Genomic DNA, 20,060 nt, shown 5'->3' with positions numbered 1-20,060 from the left:
TAATTGGACTTTAAAGCAACAACCCGTGAGTAGTACGGAAATTGGATTTGCAAAGAAATTTTTTTTTTGAATTAGGCATGATCGGGGAAGGCGCAAACAGGAAGTCCGTCTCCCCGTCTTGTAAATAATCTAAAGCAAGGACCTGCTAACTAAGGTCGAGAGAATCTTTTCTTTTTTATTGGGTAAAAGACATTAATTTCATGATTTGGCAGTATAAGAAATCTTACTGGAGGATAAGAGCTAATTTTGGGAGCTGAAGTGCCACCCCCCCTGGACCTGGGAGTGATCCGCGAGAGAGCCTGTGGAAGAGGTATTGAAGAGTTTGACAGCTGTCAAATTAGCTGTCAAGACTGAAAAAGAGAGCTTTGTTTCTGTTGTCTCTGCTGGTTATATTTGTTACAATTTGGTTATAATTTGTTGAAAACAAGGAAGAACTGATACAAACTAACTTGACTTTTGGATTTGAACTGGAAGGAATATTAAGTAACCAAAATCCCTCTAGAGGGGGTTTTGGGACATTACAAGAATGGCTGAAGGAGGGAAAATACAAGCTAAATTGGACAGAGTTTTTGTTCTCTTGGGAAAGTTACAAGGCCAAATTGATGTTTTGGCTACAAATGTTGCAACTCTGGATTTAACAGTAAATAAACTCATTGAATTTGATAAGGACTTGACTCAGGAAGTCCATGCAGCTGGACAAGAAGAGAAACTTGAGAGCTTTGAGAGTGTGGAGAAAGAGATATATGTTGTTCCTGAGGAAAAGGAAGGAGGAGCTGCAATGCTGCAGATAACAAAGGAGAGCCAGAGGCCTGACATGATGGCTACAAAGGAAAATAAGAACTTGATGTCGAAAATCTGGTTTGAATTGGAGATTGAAGAATGGAGAGATCTCCTTATGTGGAGATCTGAAGATCCAAGGATTACAAATCTGATTAAGGTGGAAGTTGGAGCTTTGGGGACATTTCGACTTGAAAGGAGTAAGAAACAAGATTCAGGCTCCACTTTTAAGTATGGAGGTCTGGCTGGAAGAAACATGGATCCCATTGGGCTAGAGCTTCTCCGAGATCTGGTGTTTAATATTAAGGACCATCAAAAAAACCGGCAGAGAGGAATTGAGAGAGAATTAAGAGCCTCGGACGTGAGATCTCCAGGCTGATAGTAGATTAAGACTGATGGACATTTGTTGGGGATTGAAACCGGGAAAGGGGGGGTGGAGTTTGGGAATCCAAAGGGTGCATAATTATAATCTGTTTTTGTTTTTATTCTGTTTTGTTATTTGTATGAAGATTGGGGAAGTCGTGGAAGGGAATTTGGGTCGACTTTAGAAAAAGGTTTTAAGAATGAGTACTGATGTATAAATATTGATGTTTATAAGGTAAAATTGGCTTTTTTTTAATGAACTAAATAGAAAAAGGTAAAAAATTAGGGATAAGAACTTGCTGAACTAACAATTTGAATTGGAATATAAGAAGGGGAGGTGTGGGGAAGTCAGGGAAATATGTTATAGAAAAATAAGGATTGTGAACTCTATGTGTTTTTAAACTTTTTTGTTTTTCTTTTTTGATTTTTTTAATGTATTAAAGTGGAAAATTTCAATAAATATCTCCCCACCATAGGAAAACTTCCAGGGAGTGGTTCGATCATGAGTGTATAGCCTCCAAGAAATCATTGATCCACTCCTTCATCTGCCATAAGGATAATCCAACAGAGGATAACAGACAAAAGATGCTTGAAGCCAAAAGAAGTTACAAAAAACTCCTGACACAAAAGAAAAGGTACGCAATGAAGTTATTATGGCAGCAACTGATAGAGGCCTCCAAATCAAGTAACCCATCATTATTCTGGAGAATCGTAGCTGTACAGCCGGATAGGGGCCTAACACAACTATCCTGCTGCATATCAATGAAAGCCTGGGAAACACACTTCCATAATCTTTACGAGGAATCTAGCGATGAGTCCTATGCATTAGACACACCGGAAGATCAGATACAGCCATGGCCAGCAGTCTCAATAACAGAGACTCATCTGCTGATTGACCAACTAAAGAACGGGAAAGCCCCCGGAATTGACTGTATATCAGCGGAACTTTTTAAAACCAATGCGAACTGGTGGGCCCCCTTGCTAGCCTCTCTGTTCACATATATAGATAGAACTGCACAGATTCCATACGACTGGGGGACTTCCATCATTATTCCCATTTACAAGAAAGGCTCGAGGGATGATCCCTCCAACTATAGACCTATAAGCCTCCTGAATATAATAAGTAAATTATACGCTAAACACCTCAGCGAGAAACTGTGCGATGGATAGAAAGAGCGAAGATTCTTGATGATGCACAGGCAGGATTTAGACAGGGGAGATCCACAATGGATCACTGCCTGATCTTACAGCACCTAGCTGAGAAATACACGTCGCACCACAATCACCACCTATTCGCAGCGTTCGTAGATTTTAAAGCAGCCTTTGACTTCATCCCAAGAACCCGACTCTGGGACAAACTCAACAAATCATCCATAGACCGACGTCTGCTGCTACTAATATACAAACTGTACAACAACACACAACTTTGTATAAGATGCAGCCAAGAAGGTCAGCTCTCTAATTTCATTAGAACAACAAAGGGAGTTAAACAAGGATGCATTTTGGCCCCCTTTTTGTTCAACATCTATATAAACTCCCTAATAGACCACCTACAAGGAGCGGATACACACGCCCCAAAATTAGTAGACAAAAAACTGCCTATCCTACTCTATGCAGACGATGCGGTTATATTGTCCCAGACTCAGATGGGCCTCAAAAGAGCTCTTAACAGCTTATCCCAATATTGTAGAGAAGAGAAACTAGCAGTGAACTACCAAAAAACAAAAATCATGGTTTTCTCTAACAAAAGGAAAATATACAGATGGAAGTTAGACAATCAGGAGATTGAACAAATGACATGCTTTAAATATCTAGGAGTTATATTCCAAGCATCAAGGAGGAAGACTGCCCACATAAATTACAGCTCCTCTACAGCACAAAAAAGTACAACAGCAATCCTAAGATTCCATCGTACAACGGGAGGAAATTTCATTCCTGCTACAATTAAACTATTCGTTGCAAAACCAACAGCACAAATACTATACCTCACACCACTCGTCTCCCTCTCTAATCTAGACCCATATGAAAAGATACAATCAGGTTTCCTTAGATCACTCCTGCAAACACCTAAATGCGTCCCAAACGCCGCCCTACGACTGGAAGTGGGCTTATACAGCATTAAAGCCAAAGTATGGATAAGAACCTTATGCACTTGGCTAAGACTTAACAACTCGCCGGTTGGACTACTTTCCCTGATGCTTCTTGACAAATTCCAATCTAGTTGGTTGAAGGGCACTCTCAGAAAACTGGCCACATATGGTCTCTCCCCAGAGTATTTATTAAGTTTAGAAAGGGGAAGGGCCAAGAACATAATCAAAGAAAGACTCAGGGATATTGAAGCCCAAAATGACTTTAATCAACTTCCGATAACTTATAAACTTCTATACAATCCCCAAAGGCCCCATCTAGCAAACTATCTCAAAGTTCTAGACAACGCTAAGCACCGATGGGCATTTTCCAGGGCCCGCTTTAACGCTCTCCCTTCAGCTCTTCTAGAGGGAAGATACAATAAAATACCGATCGAACAAAGATTATGTCCCTGTAACAGCAACAAAATCGAAACCATTGGGCATGTCATCTTATACTGCCCATTATATCGAGACGCAAGAAAAGAGCTGATCGAACCGATTCTGAGGAAAATACCTCGTAGTACAGATGACACCTATATCAGACACCTCTTAGCTGACAAAGAGCCCGAAATTAACAGGTCCGTGGCAAAGTACTGTTACATTGCAACAAGAATAAGACGAGCAATGATGTCAACAACGGAGTTCAAATTGTAAACATCGAAGGAACGATAATAAACAGTAGTGACACCTGAATTGAATTTTTAAAACCTTAAAAGTTGAAACCTGGTCATAAATATAAGCACCAATTCTGTGAATTGGCCATATTTCTACTGTTATTTGTAGCACAATACTACTTTTAATGTCATATATATATATATTTATTTTTTTTATAAATTGCTTTCTGGTCACTGACCGTATTAAAGATATTTGAATTTGCAATACATTTCCATTGTACCAGCACTATTCCCTTATCTGAACTAAAGTATCTCTTTGTATCAACGTGCATCTGGCATCCTGTGTTCAAGAATGCTTCTTTCTGTACAGGTAATGTTGTATCTCCATTCACAAGAACCCTATAACAGTACAGTGGTACCCCGCAAGACGAACGCCTCGGAAGACGAAAAACTTGCTAGACGAAGGAGTTTTTCGTTTTCTTAGCCGCTTCGCAAGACGCATTTCCCTATGGGCTTGCTTTGCAAAACGAAGCTTGCCCCGCAAGCTCCGGGGATAGCGGGGAAGCGCAGCGCGTCTTCCCCGCTGTCCCCGGACCTCTTTTGAAGCAAGGGGCGGCGGGGAGAAGATCGCTTCTCCCCGTTGCCAGCCCCGCAATCCCCGCGCGCCTTCCCCTCTGTCCCCGGACCCCTTTTGAACCAAGGGGCGGCAACGGGGAGAAGCGATTCTCCCTGCTGCCCCTTCCCTTGCTTTAAAACAGGTCCGGGGACAGAGGGGAAGGCGCGCGCGCCTTCCCCTCTGTCCCCGGAGATTGCGGGGCAGGCAACGGGGAGAAGCAATCTTCTCCCCGCCGCCCCTTGCTTTAAACAGGTCCGGGGACAGAGGGGAAGGTGCGCGGCGCTTCCCCTCTGTCCCCGGACGGTCTCCATAGGAACACATTGATTGATTTTCAATGCATTCCTATGGGAAACTGTGCTTCGCAAGACGAAAAACTCGCAAGAAGAAAAAACTTGCAGAACGAATTAATTTCGTCTTGCGAGGCACCACTGTATCAACAACCACTAATTCCTTACCTTCATGTTTCCTTGAAGGCAACTTACTTTTCCATCCTGATATTTGGTAGTATTAGTAGTTTTCAGCAGATGATCAAGAGTTGTTGGGTCTTTTAAATTCTTCTGTGATTCAAAAGAGGAGGGTGGGGACCCATGGCTCTCCAGATGTTGCAACTTCCATCTGCTTCAAGCTGATGGAGTCAATTACGGATGATGGGAGTTGAGAGTGCAACATCTGGAGGGCTGCAGGCTAGCCACCCTTGTGAAAGGGAAGGCCACATCATTAAAAAAATAATTACTTAACAGAGAACACAGCACTGTGGTCTTGTGCAGGTGGGGCACCCAACAGAAGCTGTTGCTGGACTGTGCTTTGAGGAAGTTATTTAATGCAGCCAAATCAAAGTCAGAAGCACAGTATGTTAGCAAGGCTGCTTTTAATAGTCATGTATGCAGGAAAGGATTATGTGGTTTAGATATTGTTAATTGGTATTACCCAGTAAGCAGTAACCTTAAGAACCTTTCACTGGCTGTAATTTCCTCAACGCTGCTCCATTTCACTTTCTCTAATATCCTTACAGAGGCTTAAAAGGAGTGGCACTTGTTAGCACAGAATGTGAAAATAACCAACTATTTCACAGGCCACAATTTATTGTGTATATGGATTCATCAGCTATAGAATTCCTCATCAGTTAGGAGCCTAAAGCAGCATGCTTCTATTTTAGAGTGCGCATGCTAAATATCCTCCACAAAAAACACTGGGGAGGCCAGGAAAAGGCTGGAAAGAAATTTACTGCCCCTGTGTGAGATTCCAGCAGCTTTCTGGAGGAGTTTGTGTATCTAAAGACACCGTACAGGCTTTGCGAATAAAGCCTCTTTTATAAAAGGATATAAAAGCAGCCTACATTTATGCACCACTGGGGATCAAGCATAATTAGTTTACAACATGATTCTGACATCGTTTTAGTCATTAACAAATGTTTGAGAAATGCTTTATATCATTTGAAAGCTTCTAATTTTAGAAATAAGAACTCAAAATTGCTGCTTGGCACGAATGCCTCCCCAGCACTTAAGTTGCTCAGACTTCACCATGAAATAAGGAGCACCGAGAGCATAACACAGAAACAAAAAAAGGGGCAGAAGGGGCTGCTTGGATCTGCCTCAGTCCAGTTCTTGCAGAAGCACACAATGTCCCCTTGGCATTCTTCATTCCAGGGAGAAGAATGTCTTATTCGGCGTCACTCATCAAGGGCTATGGTCCCAGGTTAGTTCAGGAAGGCGATTTCACTGCATGCCAAACCACTGTTCCTGATCAGCCCACTGGGCTGCCTCACTGTCACTGCCTTCTAGGTCACCTTCCTCTCCACTCCCTTCCATGTCATCCACATCTTCCTCCTGGGTGGCATCCGTTGGACTTTCCTCTTTTTCCATTTTCTGCATTCCCTCCAGTGACTTTTGATCATTGGGATCCAAACTGGGGGAACAGAAAGTAAGAGAAAGACACCCTGGAGTCAGGGAGCAGTAGCAAGAGCAGAACAGGCTGGCTCATACACATCTCCATTTCAGCTCAGTGACATCTATCAGCAGCCCACAGACAAAACACCTACAACCATCCTTCAACTCACGGCCATCACAACCTGATTTTCCAGATACTTACCTTAGAGCAATACTGTACTGGTCCATGGCTTCCTGATACTCATTAACAGCCACAAGGAAGTCCCCTAACATTCGATGGAGAATGCAATCACTCTGGTTGGCAAGGGCATTCCTCAGCAAAGCTATTCCATCTTCATATTTCTGTTCTCGGCCTGTCAATAAGAAGGGTTATTTCAAGCTATTTATGTTGAGGCCATCACCCGAAAAAGAAATCATAACTGATTAACGGTATGAGGCTTTCTTTTAATTTGCAGAAGTATACCGTATTTTTCGCCCTATAAGACACACTTTTCCCCCTCCAAAAATGAAGGGGAAATGTGTGTGCGTCTTATGGGGCGAATGCAGGCTCCTTGGCTTCAGCGATAGCAACGCGAAGTCTCTGAAGCCTGCACTCCGGAGGCTTCGTGTTGCTTCCGCTGAAGCCAGGAGAGTCTGCTCTTTGAGGCTGGCGGTGGGGGAAAGCAGCGCTTCCCCCATCGCCAGCCCCAGAGAATGGGGGGCAGCAGGAAGGCGCGCAACGCCTTCCCGCTACTCTCCAACCCTCCTTTGGGCTTTTGCGGGAGATGGGGGAATTCCCCCACCTCCCGCAAAAGTCTTGCGCTCTTTAAAGGGGCTCCGCGGCTTCTGCTGGCTTTCTACGGGGGGGGGGGAATTCCCCCATCTCCTAGAAAAGCCCGCAGGAGCCGCGCACCATTTAAAGAGCGCGCCGCTCTTGGGGGCTTTTCCCCGAGGAGGGAGAAGGGACTGACTGGCTGTTTCAGTCCCTTCTCCCTCCTGGTCGAAAAGCCCGCAGGAGTCACGCGGTGCTCCTGTGGGCTTTTGTGGGAGGTGGGGGAATTCCGCCACCTCCCGCAAAAGCAGGGAGGTCTTGGAGTAGCGCACAGGCTGCGTGCAGCCTGTCCACTGCTCCCAGAGCTGTGGGGGGGGGAATCATATTTTTTCCCTTGATTTCCCCCCCTGAAAACTAGGTGCGTCCTATGGGCCGGTGCGTCCTATAGGGCGAAAAATACGGTAGATTGCCTCACAGCCAAAAGCTGATCTTGCTTTTTTATCTTGCACAACAAGATAAAAATAAGAAAAAACACAGAAGTCTATGCACCCAGCAAACTAAAACCATTTCTGCAATTATGCATTCAGATACACATTTTTTGCAGTTAGGTTTTCAGAGGAGGAAACAGTTTGTTTCAGAGGATGCCGAGATTGTGTCTTCCTGTGACATATACAAGAAGTTGCCATCGTCATCACCCTTCTCCTGTGACAGAGAAGGAAGAATGCCTATTCTAAACCACCTAATCACTTATGGATTTGCAAAAACTTTGAATTTTAAAGAGACACGTTAAAAAATATCAATTTAAAGAAAATGACAAAACCCTGCATCTCCAGTTCACATGACTTCTTGCCAAAATGGAAAGCTCGAAATGTAATGAGTAATTCAAGATGGGCATTTTCAGCTGGTTGTTCACAACAGGAGTGAGAGGGTGCTGTAAGTCTGATTATGGCTATAGTATGGAGAGATGTGGGTGAAAATTGCTGCCTTCCACAATCTTAAAGACTTGGTGGGGGTTGCATTTGCATACATCTCTATTCATGCTGACTAAGACTAGCACACAAGAGGAGGGGGAAAGACTTACTGAGAAGTTCTGCCTTCTTTACCACTGCTTTGATGTAATCAGGGCGCTGTGTCAGTGCTTTGTCCAGCAATGTCTTTGCTTTCTCCTGTGCAACAGGATCTTCCAGACAAACAGTTGCCAGGAGGGTAAGTGTCTGTGCGTTGGCTCCCAGGGTTTTGTAGACATTGTTAGCCATGACCGTGGCTTCACGAAGACCATTGGATGCTAAGTAGCATTCAATGAGGCCTGAGTGTCAGAGACAAAAGTCATATTTGAGAGAATATTTGCTTTTTTTCAAAACCAGCGCTCATCTAAACAATGGTCACTGAATTTAGCACAGTAGGCTGACAGTTCACGACTTTAAGGTGGGGTCTTGGCATGTCAGAAAGACATCTTAGTGGTGACAGTCATATGTGGGCCTATAGAAACTTTCATTTCACTACCAGGTTTAACAACTCCTGTTTGGAGAAGTCCGTCCTTTTTACTTGCCTTCATAGCAGTCCAGCCTGCAAGGGGCAAGCCGTATCGCTTCACGGAAGTGGATGATTGCCTCTTGCACTCTCCCCATGTTCCGAAGAGCAGCGCCCTTCAGCAGCAAAGCCTGCACACTATTGCTGTTCAGCTGAATGGCTTTGGCTCCTAAATATAGGGCACGGGAATAGCGCTTGCTGTAGAAGCTATGACACCTGCAGAAAGAAGGGGGAATTGTGGTTAACATGCTCAATCTGTTCCACCTCAAGAGGAATAGCAGAGAGTTTTTCAGCCATGGCAGCATTGTCCTTGTATTATTAAAGGGTGTGGGCAGAACATCTTGCCAAAGTAGGATGGGCTATTCTGTTATAGACCCACAGCACCCCCAACTCCTACAACCTTCCATTTCAATTACTTTTGATGATGGGGGGGGGAATATACTCTCTCTCTCTCTCTCACACACACACACACACACACAGGAATAATGTGTTCTATCTAATGAAAGCGGAAATGCCTATTGCTATCAGGAAATGTAATTTTAGCTTCAGCATTCTGAAATGTGACCTACTTTTTAGTGATGCCTCCAAAGTAATGAAACACATTAATAATTTTCTACTGTAGACAACCAGCTTTTAGACACCACAACAAAGTGTTTTTTAAGGGAAGATTTTAAGTACGTTTTGTAATTTTTGTAATCTGCCTTGAGCAGTGTTGCTGAGAAGGCAGTGTTACAAAATACATTAAAGGCTATTTAGCTCCCTGCAGAATTTTATTTCAGACAGTGGCTTTGGATATTTTTGGATCCAACACCTCTTCGAATTTCAAAAATAGCGAGAGGTGCTTTGAAAGTGGCATTTCAATAGTATGCCAGTTAGGGAGAATCCAGGACATCTTACACAAAGCTTTGGTCAAACTCCCACAGACTTCAGTGAATTCACCAACTCCATGTCAGTCAAGATTTTGCTGCCCGACACTAAGTCATTAGCAATAAACCCAAGACCACCTGACTCTCCTCATTAATAGGGTAGATTCTGCCTTCAGAAAGTTCAACGTAAAAGCCAAACAGGAGCAAGAAGCAGCCCATTACCCTGATACCACCCACGGCTCAGCATGCTGGTCAGAAATATTGAAGAGCCGGCAGCCGAGATTCTCCACATCCTCCAGGCGACCCTCGCGGGCTAACAAGTAGCCATATACATCCATCCCTAAAGACAAAGCATGAAGGAGTTGGACACACACACACACAAAAGCTACAAAGGAAAAAAGATCAAGGAAAACTAGAGGACAAGACTGTTCACATCTTTCACCTAAAAGGCAGGAACAGTGCTTAGATCCAAATGTTTTCTCAACTTCTATACACGTATCCACTAGCATAAATTCAAAATGAAGATTCAAAAATATTTTCCATAAAACTGGTTGCTCCAGTACTAATCAGTTGTCATGTATTTTCCACATTATTTGGAGCTCCACAGTGATCCAAATGTACAATTTGTGGGGGAAACAAACAGCAGACCTGCCATTCAAAGGAATCCCATTGGCTGGGAATTTGCTCAACACAAATTTGAAATATAACATCTTTTATTTTTGTACCATTAACCACAAATGTATTTCACTGACATAATGCTGTTGTTGCATCAGCTGTTTACAATATAAATGCATCTTCAACCAATTACAAGTGGTTTTGAGGTTTAACCATTTTTTATTTTAGTTAAGTGTAAGGACAGAAGTAAAAAATCCCTCTCTTTGCCTCATTTGTACTAGTTTTCCTTTCAACCTTACTAACAAAAAATAAACTAGTGAGAATTTTTTGCTCTGTTAAAAATATAGTTAAGGTTGCAGTACTACAAATACCTACATGGAAATTCAGTAGGATGTTTTTCTGAATAAACATGCATAGGATTGCACTATAAAAGTTGAATACAGAATACAAATTATTCTAACAAGCTCTCCATATTTTCTAGAGACTTACCTTTTATCAAATAAGGATCCAACATTTGCGCCTGTTCAAATTTTAGAATTGCGTTCTTATTGTCACCCGCTCTGAAATAAAGATCAGCCAAGCTCCCTAGTATATCCACATTGTCCCTCAGCAGTGACTTTTTCTCCAGCGAGCTTTTGTGGGAAGAACAAATTGAAAGATAAGATCAATATATTGGAACGTCTTAGAGCATTTTTATTCTATTTTATGGGGAAAGGTTCATTTCCTTAAGGCAAACATATCTACATGTCACAATTTATCTTTCTCCACTACAGCCATCTAGAATCAGAGCATCTTCCACCCAAAGAGGATTAAAAGGAAGGGCATGAGACAAATAAAGTCAGTAAGAGAAAGGTATACACTTTGTTTTCTTTCATAGTGGAACATCTTCAAATAATACATTAAGAATGCAACCACAATCAACTTGTTTCTAGGTCAATTTGGTGCCCAAGGGGTACAGACTTCTTCACCCATGGTGGGAGGGGAGGGGGACCCCGCTGCTGCAGCTTTGCAACCTGGTAAGGCGTGCAACTCTGGCTTCTGTGGGGGGGGGCATGGTGGGAGCAGTGGCTGGGTCACCTTCAACAGCATGACTAATAGTTGACCACAGGTTCCCCATCCTAGTTTTAAAAGACACATATATGTGGGATTTAAATTCCACGAGCTGTTAAGCATTCAAACACTTAGCATTCTGTCTTGCTGCAAAGGGGAAGTAGCCTTCAATACCCAAGTAGTATATCTTACAAGATACCAGGCTAGAGGTTCTTTGAGAAAGCTCATTTGCATTTGCTCTAGACTCTTACCAGATGGTGTTGATTGCTCTGGTATTATCACCTGTGTGCACAAATGCGTATGCCTTGATCCATACTGAAAGCCAGTCCAAGTTTGGGACACTCTGGATCACATTCATTGTCATGGAAGCGACTTCTGCACCTTTCACTGAGAGCGACAGCAAGCCTAAATGAGAAGCAACAGATGTTGTGACCACTATTTTGACAAAATGTTCTTGGTAGTCCCAAGGAAATTAAGTGCTCAGGCACTGACAACAACAGATAATTGACCAAAGACTGGAGAACCTGTGATCCTCCAAATGTTGCTGGATCAGTGTTAGAAACTGAGATATGAAAGCTAGGAGCTAAATGGCACCTTAAACCTAGGCAACAACCTAGGTGCAACAGCGGAATGTCTAGGCAAGCTTTTTTAATAACAAGAATACAAAGCTAAAAATGAATGAACTGCAACTAAAATATTTTGTTCATTTTTCACATGATCTAGTCCTTCCCCTGCCCGCTCCCCTAATATTCTTAAGAGGAGCTCTTCTCCAGTCTTCAGAGAGTAGCTGGAAATGGGGAGGCAGAAAAAGGTCTTCTTTTCCTTCCACTCTGCAGTTTTAATCTGAAATCTTAGGTGCAGTACTGTGCCCAGAGCTCAGAAACTGCTCTGGCTAATGAAATTCCATGTGGCAAAAAGCACCTAGAACAATGGGAGTTTTGAGCAGTGCTGGACTACAACTCCTATAAGTCCCAGCCAACATGGCCATTGGTAAGCGATGAGAACTGAACACCAACAACATCTGAAGAGTCACAGGTTCCCTACTGCTGGACTACAGTGATCAAGTCCTGCAGACAGGTGCATTTTGTAAAACTTATCCACACCAATTGTCTTGCCATCTCTAGCACCACACTCTTCCCTCAGATCAGAAAGAGCACTGCAATGCTATTGCTATTGTTACTGCCTCTCCCAGCCCTTGCGTCTTCTAAGACACAATAAATGCAGTCATAACAAGCACCCCTTTAATGTCGTAACTCATGAGGAGGCCAATGGCGGACGGCACTAATTCATATTTTGTTCACCTGCCCATGCTAAAACTGTTCAGATATGCCAACGTCTCAATCACAATTTTCAACAATAATCATTGATCAGAAGAAAAGTGGCTACCTAGGATGGCATCAAGGGCTAGTGGGCACTGCCTCAGCACTTCTTTGTAACTCGTCACAGAAGAGCGTTCCTGACCTGCCTTCTTGTACAAATTTGCCAGCATCATGTTAATCTGCAACCCACAGAAATCCAATGATGAGAACAATCATGTTTTAATGTTGACATAAGACATAACATTTTGCACCACTTTGGATCTGTTAATTCCACCTGTTGATGCACAACTCTCTGGGCTTGCAGTTATTAATAGCAAGTTTTTACCTTTATTCAAAAAACCTGGGGATTTGTGTCAGCCAAAGGGTGTACAAAGAATGGGTTGTATTCTGTATTAGTTTTCCTGAGGGTAGATCCACTGAGGCACATGGCTGTCTTAGGTCCATTAATGTCAATGGATTTATTGAGTAGGAATAGCACTGGTTACAACCCTATAAATTGTATCCATATCTTTTTTAAAAAAATATTTATTAAAAGTTTAAAGATTAGGAAAAAAAGAAAAAAAGAGGAAACAACAAAAAGATTCAACAAAACACACACTACAATACATAAAAAAGAAAAAAGATACATAAAAACCAATACAATACAACAACAACAAAAAACACAAAAAACCCCACAGATCCCATATTGCATATCTTTATCTTTCATTTGCTTGTTTCATTGACCTCCTCACACCTCCCTTTTTGTGTTCTAGTTTAATTAGTTGTTTCAGCAAATTCTTTCCATCTTTCTCAATTTTTATTAAATAGTTTATCTTAACAGTCTAACCTATTAACTCAGCAGATCCTTTCCATCTTTCACCATATTCTGTTAATCAATTTACCTTAATTTATTTAACCTTGTCTTACCATAAAATACCTTAAAGCTTAAAACTTAATACTTATTTATACATAAGTCCTTATATCGTTTCTACTAAAGCCAGATAGTTTCATTCCAACATTTTCCCTAATATTCATTAATTTTACACTAATTCCCAAAATAAAAATTTTTCTTTATAAACTTTCTTCCAATCTCCATCCAACGTCTCTTCCCTGGTCTCGGGTTATGTCAGTCCTTACTGTCCATTCCATCTAGTCCATCAACCTGGTGATCTTATGTCCGAGGCTCTTAAGTCTTTTCCATGTCCCTTCTGCAGATCTTCTTCTTCTTGTTTATACCTGCACTTTCCCTTGTCTTTTGTTGGTCTCTTTCTTAATTTCTTTCCTTTCTCATTGAGGAGTAGGTCTCTGGGAGATTCCAGCCCAAAATTATCTCCATCTCCCCTCATCAGACCAGCCCATTCCCCGCAGTCCCACTCCCCACAGTCAGCAGTGTGATCCAAAAAATATTTAGAAGCATGTTTCAAAGTCCCTCCGAGGTTAAGAGCCCCCACAGCTCCAGACTCCCCCTGGCCCACTCCAAATTCAATCTTCAAAAACAGCGGCTTATGCTCCTGCAGGGCCTCGGGTCTCTCCATTTGTATTACTTGAGGTGCAGCCGCAACCTCCTCCATTATCTTCTGCACTTGCCCAGTCAAAACAGGTTCCTGAGTTGGTCCCTGAGTGGTTTCTGTATCAGTATTCCCTGTTTGTCCGAAGTTACTGACTACAACAGTCATCAAATCCATCTTCTCAGTCATCAAATCCATCTTCTCATGCATCTGCTCCAACAAAGCACTTGTCTTGCAAAAAGCAAGCACCAAAACTTCCTCCCAACACATTTTTATTCAAGGTCAAAAGACTGGTCCCACGATCTTAATCTCACAGCTGTAAAGTTTCCAAGTAGACTGCAGCAACAATTTAACAAGCTCCCTCTAGAGGAGACAATTTCTATTTGTATCCATCTTTTTAAAGCAAGTCCAACAAAGGAAAGTTACTTTCACTTTTCAAATATTTTGTTTCTTTAGAATGCAAAAGGCAACATTGGAATCAGTTTGTTTCTCTTTTTTAGCTATCTGTCAAAATGTTCCATTCACAGTCAATGAACATCTCCAACAACTTCTGTCTCTGACACCCCGTTCCCAGGTTTGAGACGGTGGAAACTTATCTTTCTTTACTCTCTCTCCTGCAGGCTTGAACAATCAAAATCCCCCCCCCCTTTTCTCCTGCTTCCAAGGGGGTTTTAGTGGTTATAAATGAAGGAAATTTAGACCTTTATAAACGACTTTCCAGACTTTAGCTTACAAGGTTTTTGCTTCAGTCTATTTACAAAAGCGGAAGGCGGACTTCCTGTTTTGAACCTTCCCGCTTCGGTGCCAAATTAAGATGTTTCTTGATCCAATTTTCCGTTTCTACTCACGGGTACTTGTTTAGAGTCCAATTGTCCACAGGAAAAAGTCAGCGCTCTCCGGCAACGGCTGTGCGGCTTCACTTCGCAAAAGTAGCAGTCGATTCAAAACACCGCACCGCTCACCCCACATCGCTTCGGACCCCCATAAAAGGGTTTCCCTGCGAGTAGGGGGGGGCGCTCCTGGTGTCAGCCGAATCCCATGTTCCCAGGATTCACCCGCCTGGGATTTTTGAAGGGTCTCTGCCTTCGCCGCCGCGGCAAGACCCGATTTTTGCGGAGCGGGTTCCTCCCGTTTAGAGGAACTCCGCCATTGCCGATGGCGCTAACCCAGAAGTCCAAACATTAATCCTTTTGAACCTTCCCGCTTCGGTGCCAAATTAAGATGTTTCTTGATCCAATTTTCCGTTTCTACTCACGGGTACTTGTTTAGAGTCCAATTGTCCACAGGAAAAAGTCAGCGCTCTCCGGCAACGGCTGTGCGGCTTCACTTCGCAAAAGTAGCAGTCGATTCAAAACACCGCACCGCTCACCCCACATCGCTTTGGACCCCCATAAAAGGGTTTCCCTGCGAGTAGGGGGGGGCGCTCCTGGTGTCAGCCGAATCCCATGTTCCCAGGATTCACCCGCCTGGGATTTTTGAAGGGTCTCTGCCTTCGCCGCCGCGGCAAGACCCGATTTTTGCGGAGCGGGTTACTCCCGTTTAGAGGAACTCCGCCATTGCCGATGGCGCTAACCCGGAAGTCCAAACATTAATCCTTTTGAATAACCCCATGTACCTAATTCATTTATTATTTAGATTTAAAGTTACCATATCTCAGACAAAGGCTTCCAAGCATAACTTAGCTAGAAAAGTACTACCTTTGGGGTTCTCTGTCTTGAAGGGATTCCATCAAGTATAGCAATAGCATCTTTGTCTTGCTTCAGCATTGTATAGCACTCCGCCATTTTGTACTTCACTTCAATTTCAGAAGGCAGGCACTAAAAAGACAACATACAAAATACAATAGTGGTCCAATAACATCTGGAGGGCCACAAGTTCCCAACCCTTATATATGGAGAGGATAGTCAAGATCTAGGAAAGACCAAGTTGTGTGTTGTAAGGTGCTTGGGGTTGTCAGAGGTAATCTTTACTTTTCAGGAGTTTACTCCAAGGCTGGGACACTTTCCACATACGTTATGAAGGAAAACTACAAGACCGTAACATCTTTCTTAGGCTTCCAAGTCTCTGCCACCCCATTCTGTCTATTCAAGGTGAGTGTTAAACCACATTAAATTATATTTCTCGCAGAACTCACATAAGGAGGAAAAAACTTTTCAGATATCTTTTGCCATGTATAATAAACAGTGAATGCAAGACTCTTGCACTGAGGCACCAAGCTATAATCAGAATTTAAGCTATGAACACCTGGCTCTGAGGAGCAGATGCAGCATTCCCAGTTGAGGGTCTCACTTTTGAAGTTTTACTCAGTGCTTTCTTCTGCTGCAAAGCCATTGTATACTTGCTGACAGCATTTCTATATTCCTTGTCATGGAAGAGAGAATCTGCATGATATACAAGAAGCTGATACTTCTGCGATGGAGAAAATAACTCACTGTAAGAAACACAAGACAAACCAGTGTTAGCTGACCACATGAGGAAATCCTGGAGCAAACATCCCTGAACTACTGAAAGGTGAAAACAATAAACAGAAATGTGTCTGTATTCAGAAACCACCTGTCCATTCCATTTTCTGACTATGCAATGCTATCCTACAACGACAGCAGTAAGCATCCCCAAAATCTATAAAGTTGCTAAACTTTATCTGTCATCCAGGAAACTATGAACTTACCAAGTGACCTTAAGCAAACTATTATTTTAAGATACCTCTTCCAACTATTTATTAAATTTCTATACCACCCTTCATCTGAAGGGCAGTTTATTAGTAGTACTATTAGTATTACAAATAGGTACCTACAGTGGTACCTTGGTTTATGAACTTAATCCGTTCCAGAGTCCCATTCTTAAACCAAAGTGTTCTTAAACCAAGGCATGCTTTCTCATAGCAGTGGGGGACTCAATTTACAAATGGAACACACTCAACAGGAAGCGAAACATGTTCTGCTTCCAAGGCAAAGTTCACAAACCAAAACACCTACTTCTGGGGTTGCAGCGTTCTTAATCCAAGTTGTTCATAAACTAAGCTGTTCTTAAACCAAAGTATCACTGTACTTATAAAGCTTTTGTAAGATTTACTGAGATAACAACGATAAAGAGCTTTGATAAAGCATCACATAAATGCTATCATGCTTGGTTGGCATCCATCTGTCTCGGGAGACAATGGAGGATTGAGCCTTTGGGGGTGAGATCAAGCTGCTGGAAGGTTGCAGTGCCTGCTGTGGCTGTAGAGACAGATGCGGGATACACGTTTTGTTGCAGTTGGGGCAGATGAAGGCGTTCAGTTGTGATACTGCAAATGCACCATGGCGTTTCTTTTCTTTGCACTTCTCCGAGCGGTCATTTCTCCTCTGGTCACTGCTATGGATACACAACTTTACTGCCTGTCTACTGTGAAGATGACCATGGGTAAGCCAGCCACTCGCTCTCCACTCTCTGAGCCTAACCTACTCTACAGAATTCTTGTGAAGATAAATGGAAAGGTGTGTGTCCCTGAGCCAACTGTCCCTGTTGGTGCCTTTTGCACTGATGCTGAAGATGCCTTTTTTAAATACACTAGTATTCTATAGGGTTCAACTCATTTCCAAGGTCTCTTGCACTTAAATCCTGGAGAGAAGGGTGAAGGGTAAATCCTGGAGAGAAGGGTGAAGCACATGAACATTGAGATACCAGGCAGTGCACAGCTTGCCATTTCACACACGCCACAGGCGTTCAAATGTATTGGAACTACCAATAACCCAAAGTAGGGAAATTATGTTTTTGATGGTCTAATTCTTAACTCAAAGTACCAGCGCCCTCTAGGCTTTTAAATCAGTATGGGTAGGTGTAGAAAGCATGTCAGTTATTTCAACAAAAATCAAAAAGTCTTGTAGCACCTTAAATTCTAAACAGGTTGATTAAATGAGCTTAATCTTTTGAGAATACATTAATTTGTGCTTAGTTAATGTAAAAATGCCCCAAAACTGTTTAAATACATGCAGCACAGGCCTATGGATGTTTACTGGGATTTACTACTGTGTAGGAAGTGTGCAACAAACTGCAGCCTGAACAGAATTAGTGTAGTCCTCTTAATTATCTGCGTGAAGTATTATCAGCAGCCACTGGGTATCAGAATTGGCACTACTGCAGGTGCCACATAATACCTGTTCTTCTAACTCTGGTCATTTAGTGTGGCAGCACCAGCATTGTGGAACTCCCTGCCTATTGAAGTCAAGCAGGCGCCATCACTGCTCGCTTTGCGGCATGTGCTAACAACATTCCTGTTTAGACAAGCCTACCCAGATGCTTAGAAAGTTGCGGCAATTTTAATCTGCTTTAGTATTTTAACCTTTGTATGTTTTAAAGTCTGGTTGTGAATTTTTCTTGATTTTACTGTTTTGTCTTCTGTAAACCACTCTGAGGTTTTTTTTACAATGACGTAATGTATAATTTTTATGAAATAAATAAACACTATAAAGAAAGATGGAAGAGGGAAAAAGGGGCCAAACAACTGCAAAAATGAGAAAGCTACCATCCATGAAGATTCTATGGAGTTCTTTTAATAGTGCGATCCTAAATGTGTCTACCTAGAAGTAAACCCTGTGGAATTCAATAGGGCTTACTCCCAGGTAAACAGGGTTTGTAGGATGGAGCTTAACTCTCCTCTTCTGAGTGGTTGTGTCTGCAGGCAGGCCGTATTTCCTGCAAAAAATGTGGCACTGATTGCAGTCATTCATTACAGACTCCAGGGCTAGGAAGACCTGGGTTCAAATCCCCACTTGGCCATCCCGCTCACTGGGTGACCTCAGGCCAGGGCCACAGCGCCTATGGCCCTCCAGACATTGCAATTTAATTTCTGATGTGCTTTTTTGCTGTTACTGATGTGTGTGTGTGTGTGCATCTTTATCATTAAAGACCTCATTGTGACTTATGTGGGGGCTGCTTAAATTTTGCTGCATACTTATCAAGATGGTTTTAATTTACTGCTCATGCCTACTTTCTGTTATATTGTTGAGGTTACGTAAATCTTGAGCGGTGATGAAGATGCTGCAAGGCTCCCTCCTCTCTTTTTCTTCACTTCATTAAGTCAAATGTCGTCCCAGACGACATTTCGGGAGCCACAGGTCCCCCACCTCACACTCTCAGCACAGCCCCAGCCTACATCACTCGGCTGCTTTATTATTATTATTATTATTATTTGACTTCACTCCCAAAGGCAAACTCTTCCATTGTCTCACAGGCAGATGGATGCCATTGCCAACCAACCATCTATTGTTAACAATTATAACAAAAGAAAAGGGGGAAACGAAACTATAAGGAGGGGGGCACAAAATGGGTGCAACTGCAAATGGGTTAAAACAACGTGGTTGTGTTTTTTTGTTCTTGTCAAGTATTTTGTGTTTTTATTTTATCTCGTATTTTTATGTGGCGAACTGCCCTGAGATCTACAGATGAAGGGATGAAAGCAGAGTCCCGGGCTTGTGACGAGGGTTGCATTTAAAAAGGGAGAGGAGGCCCCGGCCCTTCCTGGCCGAAGCCTCAGGTCAGGCGCGCTTTCGCCCAACCTCGCAGGGGGGTCGTGACGGCGGGGGGAAGCGAGGGAGAAGACGGAGCAGGATGGTGCCGCTCGGTTCGAGGACGGGGAAGCGCGAGGGAAACGAGCCCTTTCTGGGGCTGCAGTCGCGGCGCCGCCGCCGCCGCCCCCCTCCTCGGGCCGCCCACCAACTCACGGGTTGTTGCCGCTCATGGTGAGCAGAAGCCCACTGAGGAGCCGCACGTTGGAGTGGAGCCCGGCGGCCGCCATCTCCCGCACATGGTCTACTACGCTCATCGCCGCGGGGGAGCCGAGAAAAGGGCGAAGGAGGAGGCGGCGCTGCGGCAGCTACGAACTCGGCGGCAGGGAAAGCTCCGGGTCGCCTCAGGAACTCTAAAATGGCGCCTCTCCGAGGGGTCCTTGCGGAGAAGGCAGCCGTGACACCCGCGCAGAAAACGCCATTGCACAAAGCGCCAACCCGACGGGGGGGGGGGAGGAAGGGCTGCCCGCGACGTTCGCCTGAGTAGGATATGACCCAGTTATTCACCGCG

General features: G+C 43.3%; 1 protein-coding gene across 1 annotated transcript; it reads right to left on the bottom strand.

Annotated features, from left to right (window-relative positions):
* Window positions 1-5,350: 5,350 nt before the first annotated feature.
* Window positions 5,351-19,936, bottom strand: ANAPC7 (anaphase promoting complex subunit 7). The gene is made up of 11 exons (XM_053368220.1): window positions 19,706-19,936; window positions 16,248-16,434; window positions 15,701-15,820; window positions 12,584-12,695; window positions 11,449-11,602; window positions 10,637-10,779; window positions 9,755-9,872; window positions 8,686-8,882; window positions 8,218-8,442; window positions 6,588-6,738; window positions 5,351-6,404 (listed from the first exon to the last, which is right to left on the bottom strand). The coding sequence occupies exons 1-11, from the start codon at window positions 19,804-19,806 to the stop codon at window positions 6,215-6,217; spliced, it is 1,698 nt and encodes a 565-aa protein (XP_053224195.1). The 5' UTR covers window positions 19,807-19,936; the 3' UTR covers window positions 5,351-6,214.
* Window positions 19,937-20,060: the final 124 nt, after the last annotated feature.

Source organism: Podarcis raffonei, chromosome 16 (genome assembly GCF_027172205.1).
Source record: "Podarcis raffonei isolate rPodRaf1 chromosome 16, rPodRaf1.pri, whole genome shotgun sequence".
Classification (NCBI taxonomy): Eukaryota; Metazoa; Chordata; class Lepidosauria; order Squamata; family Lacertidae; genus Podarcis; species Podarcis raffonei.
Note: the sequence above shows the minus strand (reverse complement) of the source record. Positions and strands in the feature narration are given on the sequence as shown.

What these genes read in the sequence shown, in the direction of transcription:
- ANAPC7 (XM_053368220.1), bottom strand. Translation starts at nt 19,806, where the DNA reads ATGAGCGTAGTAGACCATGTGCGGGAGATGGCGGCCGCCGGGCTCCAC. An exon ending in CATCTGCTCCTCAGAGCCAG is followed by an intron (nt 15,821 to 16,247) that starts GTGTTCATAGCT and finishes TTGTCTTTTTAG; the next exon opens with TGCCTGCCTTCTGAAATTGA. An exon ending in CAGTACAGTATTGCTCTAAG is followed by an intron (nt 6,405 to 6,587) that starts GTAAGTATCTGG and finishes CTGTTCCCCCAG; the next exon opens with TTTGGATCCCAATGATCAAA.